The 13,462-nt window shown below is 39.7% G+C and overlaps 1 protein-coding gene across 1 annotated transcript in view; it reads right to left on the bottom strand.

Moving 5' to 3' along the window:
• The window catches only part of si:dkey-238o13.4 (uncharacterized protein LOC560780 homolog), a 60,084-nt gene that overhangs the window by 17,916 nt on the left and 28,706 nt on the right, over window positions 1-13,462 (bottom strand). The window contains exons 2-4 of the mRNA XM_028809881.2: window positions 7,368-7,475; window positions 7,130-7,269; window positions 1,962-2,058 (exon numbers count right to left, since the gene is read on the bottom strand). Of these exons, the coding sequence (XP_028665714.1) occupies window positions 1,962-2,058; window positions 7,130-7,269; window positions 7,368-7,475 (345 nt within the window). The remainder of the gene's footprint in view (window positions 1-1,961; window positions 2,059-7,129; window positions 7,270-7,367; window positions 7,476-13,462) is intronic.

Here is a 13,462-nt window from a genome sequence, read left to right as displayed (position 1 = left end):
TATCACTGTTCTGCCCAAACCTCCATCTATACTCGACATGTCACTTAAGTAGTATAAATTCCCTAGTTTCTCCAAAATAACCACTGTGGCCTTGGCTTAAAATAAGGTTACTGTCCCTCCTGAATGTCATAAAAGGTAACAAAAGTAGGATGATGAAATAAAAAGATGAGTGTTAGATAATCACAAAGCAAACGAATCAATAAAACAAAACAATATAATACTCTCATATAGGATGAATGTACTAAAAGTAACATAAAAAGATACTTCAAGACCTTAAGAGCCTCATGGAAATACTTCTAACTGGCACAAAGGAAACTAATACGATAAATAAGAAAAAGCTCAGAGACCAGAAGAGGGGATGATAGGTATCTGAAGATTCAATTTCTACTTGTTATTAGTTGCCTTGAATGACAGTGCTTAACCATGTGACACAATGTATAGAAAAATAATGAATTATAGAGGGCACGCCAAAGCTATTGTATGACAAAATCATTTGGTAATTTTCCCAAGGTTATAACTTCTAAAAAGAAACCTATGGAAGCTTATGTTGTGTTCCATTTACCTCAAAAGTTGGTTGTCGGAGCACCCGAGTTAATTGCTTTCCAGTAAAACATTTCAAAAACCAATATGGATGCCACCTAGAAAATCTTTGATGTGTTTGCTCTTTCAGAATAAATAGCAGTTGGTAACAATGTATTATACACAATTTTAAGCATCCAAACATTTTTGTAACATGTACGCCAATAACAGTACTGTGTGTACAACTGATTTAATGAGACACAAGTAGACAGAAGTGTTAGTGAACAGTATAATGCTTCAGCTTTCACTAATGTTCGCAGTATAAGTCACAATTTTGGATTGGTGTCATGATCTGAAGTCGGAGAAACTCGAACTTAAAAGAAAAGCCCAGAGTTTCTGAGCTGGAAATCAGACTTAATGGGGCAGTTCCAGTTGAAAATTCCAACTAGGAACATGAAAATTCCGACTTCACACTTTAAATGGAAAGCAGCCTTATTCCCCCCACTCAAGAAAATATTGCATTATTTCTCAAAAGAATTGCTTTATTTTGCAAAAGTATTGCATTATTTTGCAATTTATTATGTTAATTTACAAAGGCATTGCTTGGTGCTGCTGCTAACATCATGTACGTGTGTGTTTCAGTTGTCTAATGACAGCTTTTAACAGAAAGATTAGGCATGTGTATAGCTTGCAGTCTAGTAACAAGAACTGAACAAAAGTTCTAGGTATGCATTCAATTTTTATCAGGTTAAAGTTTAGTAAGTTTAGTACACATGTTTTAACATAGGCAGAGTGGTAGCCCAGAGCTAATATTCCTGCTATGCAGCGCTACAGTATGAATGTGGTTTGCATGATCCACACATTTGTGGACCAACTGGTATCAGTGAACATTCTTAACCACGTATGATTACCTGTTTAAACCACTAAATAGCGCAAATGTATCAGTAATACTTCTCAGTTAACAAAATATCTTTACTTTTTCATGAGCTATAAAGTAAATAACATTTTTTCCCCTTTTTTCACCCTCAATCAGAGCCCCCAAAGATACCAGGTATGAACACTGGCTGCTGTGCCACCAGATCACACTGTTTAACAATATCTATAGCAAATGACTAGATTAAAACTAAACAGATATTTTATTGATAGGTTTCTGTTATTAGGGCTTTCATTGACGATCTTACCATCACCACTATATCAGCCCCCAGTGCGAGATGGATCCTCCAAGGCCAAGGGAAGTCTATTCCTCTGTTATCTGAACTAAATTGTGAATTGGGAGTGGCATTGAAAGCGCTAAGCAGAGTCTGCATGCAAAAACTGGTTGTGGCTCAGAAGCCAGGGAACAGTTCATATTATCTAATACTTTAGTAGCTACTGCCAGCTCCCAGCCCTGATTTATACGTGAAATCCTAAGTGTGCATGCAGCTTGCAAGGACAGCACTTACCAGTTATGAATGTGTATGTTCCGTTTGGGTTATCTTTCACAAGTGGGAAAAAGGCTTTCCAGGACGTAAATGTGCTTAGGAGAAGAGTTTCCAAGACCTGAAAAATATATTGAAATTTTTAAAAAGTGATATTTCTTGAAATTGAAGTGAAATAAAAAGAGTGTTGAATGTATAGATCAAAGAAGTCCAATCAGTCTATCAAGCTTATTTGTTAAACAATAGTTTTGAGTTCCTTCTCCTGGTCTTTCAGCCTCCACAGCAGCTCTTTTACTTCCAAGAGCTTCTGTAGATGGCATACTGCTTTTTGGAGATGCCTTTCCTTTTACACTAGCATATGTTCTGCTCCTCGAATCAGACAATAGGAAGCACAGTGAAACAGGAAGTGAATAATGAAGTCAAAAAACAAAACAGGAGTTGTTAGCAAGTTCAGAGTCAGTCAAAATAAGAATAAGAAGCACAGAGACTTAAGACAGAGAGATAGATAGATAGATAGATAGATAGATAGATAGATAGATAGATAGATAGATAGATAGATAGATAGATAGATAGATAGATAGATAGATAGATAGATAGATAGATAGATAGATAGATTGATACTTTATTAATCCCAATGGGAAATCACAGATAGATAGATAGAAAGAAAATATGGCTTTTTACAATAATTATTTAAATAAATAGATGCATAAATAGATAGATAAATACATTTATACACACATACTCTGATCTGAACACACACCAGAATAAAAAGGAAGAAAATTTAAAAAGAAAGAACACTTCCAACTTAGCTATCACAGTCACAGTGACTGGCATATGCAGATGTATTGCTGTTGGTCCAGTAGCGTTTCTTAACACACTTCTGCTGAATAATTCATTGGCTGAAAGACCAAAGTGTCCAATTTGAGAAAACTGGCTTTTTATAGAAGTTCCATCCATCCATCCATTATCCAACCCGCTATATCCTAACTACAGGGTCACCGGGGTCTGCTGGAGCCAATCCCAGCCAACACAGGGTGCAAGGCAGGAAACAAACCCCAGACAGGGTGCCAGCCCACCACAGGGCGCACACACACACACACACACCAAGCACACACCAGGGACAATTTAGGACTGTGGGAGGAAACCGGAACACCCGGAGGAAACCCACGCAGACACGGTGGGAAACTTGCAAACTCCACGCCAGGAAGCAAACCCGGGTCTCCTAACTGTGAGGCAGCAGTGCCCCTTTTATAGAAATTCTACTCTTTAAATAAATAAATACATAAATAGATAGAAAATACATATATATATATATACAGACACTCTATGGTCTGAACACACACCAGAATGACAAAAATGGAGAAAAATGTAAAAAGAAAAGAAGAAAACTTCTGACTTGGCAGTGGCAGTCACAGTGAGGCATTATGCAGGCATATTGCTGTTGGTATAAAGGAGCCCCAGTAGCATTTCTTGACACACTTCTGCTGAATAATTTGTTGGCTGAAAGCCCTTAGTGTTAGTGTGTGCAGCATTGTTCATAGTGGCACTCAGTTTTGTTTTAGTTCTCTCCTTTGCTATGACCTACATGGCTGTGTCATATAACTGGTGTGGAGGATGGCCAGGGCCCTTACCTGGCTGGGACGCCTTGATGGTGGAAGGACCAAGGGAGAGAGCTTATTCGGGACATTATCTCCATCGGAACACTAGTGGGTTGTTTTACAGCAGGGCCACAGGTTTGGAGCATAGAGGGGACGCCTGGACGTTTGCGGAGCCCTGTTTGGCAGCACTTCCACCTGGATTAGGCCATGTCATGATTTAAACACTGTAACAATTAGTCTTCTTTTTTTATTTAATTATCTATTTTTGTTTGGTTGTAGTTGCAGTCGGGCGGCACGGTGGCACAGTGGGTAGCGCTGCTGCCTCACAGTTGGGAGACCTGGGGACCCGGGTTCGCTTCCCGGGTCCTCCCTGCGTGGAGTTTGCATGTTCTCCCCATGTCTGCGTGGGTTTCCTCCAGGCGCTCCGGTTTCCTCCCACAGTCCAAAGACATGCAGGTTAGGTGGATTGGCGATTCTACATTGGCCCTAGTGTGTGCTTGGTGTGTGGGTGTGTTTGGGTGTGTCCTACGGTGGGTTGGCACCCTGCCCAGGATTGGTTCCTGCCTTGTGCCCTGTGTTGGCTGGGATTGGCTCCAGCAGACCCCCGTGACCCTGTGTTCGGATTCAGCGGGTTGGAAAATGGATGGATGGATAGTTGCAGTCTTTCACATATGCACTACTAGCCATCCCCCGCCTGCGTAGTAGTGAAACAGGACAGTGAGAAGGGCCCTGCCCGGCTCCCCTTTCCTGACATCACGCTTCCCCCTGCCTTCGGCCCGCAGCCTCTGTCTCAGATTAGCACGAATATATTGCTCCTGCAAGCAAACTATGATTCTTTGTGTGATGACGTAAAATTAACTGGAATGTTCAGGCAAATTACAGAAAAAAAAAACGATCTATATCCATTAATTTGTTCTCTTGTTTGCTTGCTAAGCGGAGGTAAAGTACAGAGAGAGGCACCGTCCTACCTCCCCATGCCCCGCTGCATGTCTCTTGGATTTGCGCAAATAAATCGGTACCGCAAGTGAACTATGATACATAGCACAGTGAGAGAAGTTACAGAATCAACTGAATTTTTCATGCAAAAAAAAATCTAAATCTGTTAAGTAGTTCTCTCGTGAAAAGCAGACAGACATATAGACAGACAAATATTGGATTATATATATATATATATATATATATATATATATATATATATATATATATATATATATATATATATATATATGCAGTTGGAGATCCACGAAGGGAGAAAAAACGAATCACGTATCATAAAATAGTTTTATTCCTGAGCTTTCAACCCCTATCAGGGGTCTTCATCAAAGGTTAATGCTTAGACTTACAAGAATCAAAGGCAATATATAGCAACACATTCAGTTCGGGGGGGTGGGTGGAGGTGACTAAGTCAGTATGGTCAAGGGGGGGGGGGGGTTGTATAGTTTAATTATTGTGTACATGTCCTTCTTAAGTTGGCATATGCTGGATTTATGTCCAAGTGTCTGTTGATGGCGTTTTCATCTGATAGCCAAGACTCGGCCAACTCTCTGGCACTTTTAGTACTGGCCTTAAATTTTACTTTTACGTTGTCCCAGTTGAATGTGTGTCCTGTCGATTTAGTATGTGCATATATCAAAGATAGTACGTCCTTTCTTCTGACGGCGTTGCGATGTTCCTGTACACGTGTTGAGATTCTTTTTGACGTTTGTCCTATGTATACAGCTGAGCAAGAATTGCATGGAATACTATAAACTGCGTTTCATGTTTCGGCTGTCGATTTCTTGTTTTTAGCATTAAACAGGACATTGCGCAGATTGTTCGTGGGTTTATGTGCTATTCTGATGCCCCACTTGGTCAGGGTGCGTGCCGTGCCTTCTGACACATTATGGTGATACGGGAGTGAATGCCAGGTGGGGTGGGGGTTCTGATTTAAGTCGATTGTATGCTGATTCCTTTGGCGTCTGCTGTGTAGACTCCGATTAATGAATGTTTTTGAGTATCCGTTCGAGGTGAAAAGTTGGAAGAGATAGCGTCTCTCATTAATTTTTGTTTTCCTTGGTATTACAATGCGTGTGGACTCGTTTAAATAGGGTTTTCACGCAGCTCCGTTTATGAGATACCGGGTGGTTGCTGGCGAAGTGTAGAATCTTGTCTGCGTAGCATTGTTTGCGGTAAACACTTGTGGTCAGGGTGGCGTCACTATTTCTTTTGATGTAAATGTCCAAGAAGTTGATGTGTCGATTGATTTCTTTTTCCATCGTGAACTGGATTGCAGGATATATATATATATATATATATATATATATATATATATATATATATATATATATATATATATATATACAGAGATTATCCAGATTAGAGCTATGGGGGTATCAAGCACATGCAATTGTGGAACATCCTCAGGGCTTCCACTGTGTAAATCATGTGACATGCAATTCTATTGGCTGTTCAGTGGACTGCCTAAATCACAGCACTCCTCAGGTCAGGTGCCCAGAGAAAAACAAAATAGCAATTAAAATTATGCAATATATTTTGTAATAACTGAAAACAATGGCAACAATAAAAATGAATGCAAACGTCAGTTCCAGTGCCTGAAAAATTAAATAATGGGCATTAGCCTTTAATAAAAAAGGCTTAAACATGCATACAAAAATTGGACAACAAAAAGAATCATAACACCACCTTAACATTTGGTGAGATATTACAACAGTAAACTACATATACAAGTGCAAATAGCAGGGGAAGAGATGCCAGATGAATGAAAAACGTGAAAAATTTGGTGGAGGGGTTCAATAATAGCCCAAATTACCATGTTGTTTTAAAAAAAGTTGCCCAAAAAAGTGCAATCCATTAAAGCCTATTTTTCCCACAAACAACAAACTATCGATTATTTTAAAACAACATCCTGCTCCTCTCTTATTTGCGACACACCCCTGACACACGGTACCACATCATACTTTAGGCATGATTTATTAAGTTAATTTTTTAGAGCAACTCTTGCCCTAAAAATGTCCAGTACTTCATGCTTGGTTTCTACAAACTTTTTTGATCAGGTCTCATCATGAGTCTTCAAGTCTTACTCAGCAGTACTTTGAGTTCTGCAAATCACATAATGTCTTCTCTCTACCACCTATACCATCAGCTCCCCTGATGCAGAACTGTTCCATTGTGCCTTCATGCCCTCTGGGTTTTATTGCTGCAGTTCACGTCTTCTCGATCCACCTCAAAGCTGTTAGGTCATGGAGTGTTAGTTTAGAAATGGTTCAGATCTCATGTACTGCTAAATCTGCTTTTCAGTCTACTTCAAATTCAAGTTATTGTCAAGCTTGAGAATACAGTGAAATTTTTACTTGCATGTCAGCAATGTACACCTGGCTCCATGATAAGCAAATATTTGAAATCTTCCTTTCCCAAAAATGATATCCATGTCCTATAAGTTTTTTTTTTCATTTAAAAAAATCTTCAAAATATGTTGCCACCTTGCAATTTACCCCATCTATTTCTTGTTCTGAATTGTTTTTCTTTGAATTCTACTTTACAAAATAGCATGTGATGCTGTACACTGCAGGGCAATAATGATAAATTAATACTTACATGATTCAGCTCTTTGAGAGTCTGAGTATGAGGTGGACCACCCTGCCACCAGCTGAAGCCCAATGATGATACAATATCTGTCACCTTTCCTACGCTTTTCAGGAGACTGGCTTTAGCAGTTTCAGCGCCTTCTTCAGTACCTAGGAACATAGAAAGAATAGAAAAGAAAAGTTGGTTTTCTGTAGAAAAAGAAAACAATATACCTACAGGAATGGATTTCACAATATAAACATCTTACCAACATTTCCCACTAGTGTGTAAAGTTTGTCTCTGGTAGAAGCTGGGACAAAGTTCTTCAGTTTTTCAAGTCTGTTTCCATCACGAGAGATCACAGCAACACGAAATCCTGAAGAAGGGAATGGTTTGTGTCTTAAGTATTTTAAAAAGTTCATTACAGATTATAATGAAGACATGTCCCCGTATGATTCCGATGACAAAACTAGAACAACTACCCCAAAGCTTGATTTTTGAGGTCTTTACCTTAATTTTACTGGTAAATTAAATCAGAGTTCTATTTCATTTGTTTATATAACACATTTTCATACAAAGGTGTGGTTCAAAGTGCTTTACAAATATTAGAAGAAAAATCACAATTACAAAAACAAATAAGTGCTAAAAATGGAAGATTTTCTACAGGAGGTGAAGGAAAATTAAATTTTAGTTTAGGTCATGTTTAAGTCTTTTATGGTTGTAATTGTAAGTCTACAAGAGTCTAATTTGATAACATATACTTTGATGGACAGGGATGAAAGAGAAACAAATGACAACCAGCACAGATGCTGGAAAAAATAAACCTCTAAGAGTTCCAAGACCAAAAGTCTTTCCAGCTCTACTCATTCCACAGTAATTAAATGTGATAATTTTTCAGTGTTATCTAAATATAATGGAAGATTTAGAAGATTGGATGCTGTGGGTTATCATCACAGTGATAGTGTCCTTCATCCATTGTGGCATCAGGTATGTTGGTCAGGTGGCAGTGGTGCCAAGCACCATTTAATAAAACTGTGTGCACTAAAACAATAAATACACCATATATAAAAATGAGTATCTATTTATTAAACAAAAATCCACTTCTGAACATCTTTTTACTTTTTTATGGTCTTTCTTTCTCATGAAGAACTTTCATAAAATTCACATTTTTTTAACTCTGTAAGTTATCAGTAACGTTCTGTTATCGATCAGTCAGTCTTGGTTTGAAACAGCAAAATAAATGGTTTAAACTATGACTCGAAATTTTAAAGAGCAAATATCATTACAACACATTATTAAAGTCACAAGTACATGAACACAGGAAAATTAAAACAGTAATTTAAGTAGAAACAAAATTCAGTAGGAGTTCAGAAAGGATTTGATAACAAGAATAAATAATTCTATACTGTAGAAACTGAGAAATCAAGTGAAACAAGAGCAAATGTGGCAAAGGAAAGTCCCATAGAGTCCATCCGGTTTTTTTAATGATAAACAGAAGAGTTGCGTCCTTTCATTTATTCTTAATTCACTTGTTGTGAACTGTGCTGGTTCGAAACCTAAGCAGAATAGTAATAATATTTTATATCTCCAGGTTGTTTCATTGGCCTCTGTGTCTTCTGAGACTTGCTTGGTTGTCCTTTCAGTGAAAAGAAATAGACGTTTCCACTGAAACTTCATAGCAGCTGTACATGATTTTATTAGTATCAGAATTAAGTGTCCATTAAGTCCACACAAATAGTTTTAATTCCTCTAAACAATCCTAATTTATTTACCCAAAAAGCAAACAAAGAAAACAAAATCTTTAAACAAATGCGGTCATTAGTTAGAACTCTTACCTTATTTACAATTGTCATATTACCAATCTCTTACCTGTGCACTGTGCTCAACACATCTTGCTTTTTACATGTTATTATTAAGTCCTGTTTTAATTTTTGTGGATTTTTATTATTATTTGTGTTGATTATTATTTGCTTTGAGGTTCTGATCTATGTAAAATCCAAATATTGGAATGTTTCATTTTTTTTATTTAAAATTCATTATCTCATTTTGGGGCGGCATGGTGGCGCAGTGAGTAGCGCTGCTGTTTCACAGTTAGGAGACCTGGGTTCGCTTCCTGGGTCCTCCCTGCATGGAGTTTGCATGTTCTCCCCGTGTCTGCGTGGGTTTTCTCCAGGTGCTCCGGTTTCCTCCCACAGTCCAAAGACATGCAGGTTAGGTGCATTGGCAATTCTACATTGTCCCTAGTGTGTGGATGTGTGTATGTGTGCGTGCCCTGTGGTGGGCTGGCGTCCTGACCAGGGTTTGTTTCCTGCCTTGCGCCCTGTGTTGGCTGGGATTGGCTCCAGCAGATCCCCGTGACCCTGTAGTTAGGATATAGCGGGTTGGATAATGGATGGATGGATTATCTCATTTTGGGTTTGCATGAACATCGACATTTTGCGTCATCTATGCAACGGGTTAAAAGGTCAACACTGACATCTCTTTTTTATCTGAGACTGTGAGTTTGTGTTTTGTCATGGAAGGGTTTTGGGGTGACCCTATCCTAACTTTGTTATGTAGACCCACTTATATGTCCTCCACCCCAACACCTGACCTGGAAGGAGACACAGCCCACAGCTGCAACACACTTGCACCTAGGACGATGGATTCATTCTGCACCCTGAACTGGCTGCTATTGTGCTTCACTTTCCCTAATAGAGAACCTTTTTTTTTTGTAAAACTTGAGTTATTTGTATGAAATGTTATTTGATTTTAATAAAATCAATAAGATTAAAATAAAAAAGAGAATGTCTTCTCTCTCTCTCTATCCATATACAAAAGAATAGAATTCCCATTTACATCCCAAGCTTTGTTTTTTGACAACCTCTTTACATCTACATTCGCTGGAGACTTTAACCATGTGACGCTGGACAAAACATTACCTGCCTTCTCCCAGTATGTGGACTGTAACACCCGGGGAAATAAGACTATTGATTTACTGTATGCAAACGTTAAAGACGCATACAGCGCCACCCCACTGTCTGCGCTTGGGAAAGCAGATCATAACCTGGTTCTGCTTCAGCCTCACTACAAACCAAAAGTGAGGGTCCTACCTGCAACCACACGATCATTCAGGAAGTGGACCCCGGAGGCTGAGAATACTCTGAGAGAATGTTTTGGAACTACAGACTGGGATATCCTGCAGGGATCACATAGTGAGAACATTGAGGAAGTTGTTGACTGCACTACTGACTACATCAACTTCTGTATGGACATTGTAGTTCCAGTAAGAACTGTACGCTGCTATGCTAACAACAAGCCATGGATTACAAGTGACATCAAGGGCCTTTTGAACCAGAAGAAAAGGGCTTTTAAAGACGGTGATCAGCATGAGCTCAAGCGCGTGCAGAAGGAACTCCGAGTCCAGCTCAGGGCGGCGAAGGAGCAGTAAAGGAGAAAGCTGGAGCAGAAGTTGCAGAATAACAGCATGAAGGAAGTGTGGGATGGGATGAAGATCATCACTGGCTGCAGCTCGAAGCGGGGTACCACCATCGAGAGAGACGTGAAGAGAGCAAACCAAATGAACAACTTCTTTAACAGGTTTGACCACCCTAACCCACTCTCACTCTCACCTCGGAGTACTGCACCCTCCACACATCCTTCTGCTGATACCAGCATAGGAGAGACATCCCCACCCATAATTACAACAGCGCAAGTGAGCAGAGAGCTGAGGAGACTTCGTGCCAGCAAAGCAGCGGGTCTAGATGGAGTATCGCCACGACTGCTGAAGGTCTGTGCATCGGAGCTGGGGAGTCCTCTACAGCGCATCTTCAACCTGAGCCTGGAACAGGGGAGAGTCCCAAGGCTTTGGAAAACATCTTACATCACCCCAGTCCCAAAGGTATCACGTCCTAGTGAGCTGAATGACTTTCGGCCTGTTGCTCTGACATCACATGTGATGAAGACCATGGAGAGGCTGCTGCTTCACCACCTTAGGCCACAGGTTCAACACACCCTTGACCCTCTACAGTTTGCATATCAGGAGAAGGTGGGAGCGGAGGATGCCATCATCTATATGCTACACCGATCCCTCTCCCACTTAGACAGAGGCAGTGGTGCTGTAAGAATTATGTTTCTAGACTTCTCTAGTGCCTTCAACACAATCCAACCTCTGCTCCTTAAGGCACAAGCTAACAGAGATGGGAGTAGATTCATACCTAGTGGCATGGATCGTGGACTATCTTAAAGACAGACCTCAGTATGTGCGTCATGGGAACTACACGTCTGACATTGTGGTCAGCAACACAGGAGCGCCACAAGGGACTGTACTTTCTCCGGTCCTGTTCAGCCTATATACATCGGACTTCCAATACAACTTGGAGTCCTGCCACGTGCAAAAGTTCGCTGATGACACTGCTATCGTGGGCTGCATCAGGAATGGGCTGGAGGAGGAGTATAGGGACATAATCAATGACTTTGTTAAATGGTGCGACTCAAACCACCTACAACTGAACACCAGCAAAACCAAGGAGCTGGTGGTGGATTTTAGGAGGCCCAGACCCCTCATGGACCCCATGATCATCAAAGGTGACTGTGTACAGATGGTGCAGACCTATAAATATCTGGGAGCGCAGCTGGATGATAAATTCGACTGGACTGCCAATACTGATGCTCTGTGCAAGAAAGGACAGAGCCGGTTATACTTCCTTAGAAGGCTGGCATCCTTCAACATCTGCAATAAGATGCTGCAGATGTTCTATCAGACAGTTGTGGCGAGCGCCCTCTTCTACGCGGTGGTGTGCTGGGGAGGCAGCATTAAGAAGAAAGACGCGTCACGCCTGGACAAACTGGTGAGGAAGGCAGGCTCTATTGTTGGCATGGAGCTGGACAGTTTAACATCAGTGGCAGAGCAAAGGGCGCTCAGCAGGCTCCTATCAATTATGGAGAATACACTGCATCCACTAAATAATGTCATCTCCAGACAGAAGAGCAGCTTCAGCGACAGACTGCTGTCACTGTCCTGCTCCACTGACAGATTGAGGAGATCGTTCCTCCCCCAAACTATGCGACTCTTCAATTCCACCCAGGGGGTAAACGTTAACATTTAACATTATACAAAGTTATTGTCTGTTTTTCACCTGCATTATTATCAATCTTTAATTTAATATTATTTATTGTATCAGTATGCTGCTGCTGGATAATGTGAATTTCCCATTGGGATTAATAAAAGTATCTATCTATCTATCTATCTATCTATCTATCTATCTATCTATCTATCTATCTATCTATCTATCTATCTATCTATCTATCTATTATTTTTGCACTATTTTACATCCTTTGGTGCAACAATATCTGGCTCCCAAAATTGGAACATACTATTTAAATCATAGGGCCCAATTAACCAAAAAAAATCAAATTTCTACACATAAAACAATAATATTTTTATGAAAATTAAAATTCAAATGTTTAATTTCTAGAAACTTTATAAATTTAACTGCCAGCATACACAAGTTTAAAACTTCATTTCAGCCATTTTGCCCTATTTAATTTAACATACTTGCAGCCAAAACTTTAAAGTCTTGACACACCCTGTGGTCTGGTTTGGCTTTCGCATTCAGCCTCTTCTTTGCATCACAGCCCAACACAAACAAGGTAAAAAATAATTTCCTAAAAATTTTAAAAAGAGCTTTTAAATCAATCAACAATCCCAAATCCAGTTCTCGTTCCATTCCATTATTCCAGTCCTAAAGGATAAACTACTGGCATAACTTAGAATGCTGTATTTGGAACCAAATTATATTAAACTAACCCTTAACCAATGGCTTTTGTCCATTATTCCTAATATCAACTGAAATCCATCATAGGGTGAAAACATAAAGTACCCATAGAATGCAGAATGGAGTGAAATGCTTTAATCTCCAACAAACAGTGACCAGGACAGAATTTGATTCAAGTTGTGAGGCATCAAATGCACTTCCTGCTGCCTAGTAGGTTTTTGATCTTGACTTGTTAGAAATAATGGAACCTCACAAACATCTGCAGGTGAAACGTTCCATATAGTGCCTACATTAAAAATATAAACCAATAAATCCTCACCCAGAGTTATGCAGAAGAGTTCGAAGGTAATGAGAAGACTGCTGTGAGTGGATCTTAGATGTCATATGGGTTTATATCTTAAACAGAAGACCAGGAATGTATTCTATCACATTGATGTGAGTGCCCTTGAATGTTTATAGCAGAATTTTAGACATGATTGGGTATGTGAGGAAAAGCGAGTCATTATCCCATTATTTATGAATATAAAATGTGTGTTGTGATCATTGTCAGTGTCATATGGCTTCATATCATTTGAATGTGACTTTGCTGTTATATAAATGTACCCTT

The sequence above is a fragment of the Erpetoichthys calabaricus genome, chromosome 9, assembly GCF_900747795.2.
Source record: "Erpetoichthys calabaricus chromosome 9, fErpCal1.3, whole genome shotgun sequence".
Lineage (NCBI taxonomy): Eukaryota > Metazoa > Chordata > Cladistia > Polypteriformes > Polypteridae > Erpetoichthys > Erpetoichthys calabaricus.
This window is presented reverse-complemented; position numbering and strand designations above follow the sequence as displayed.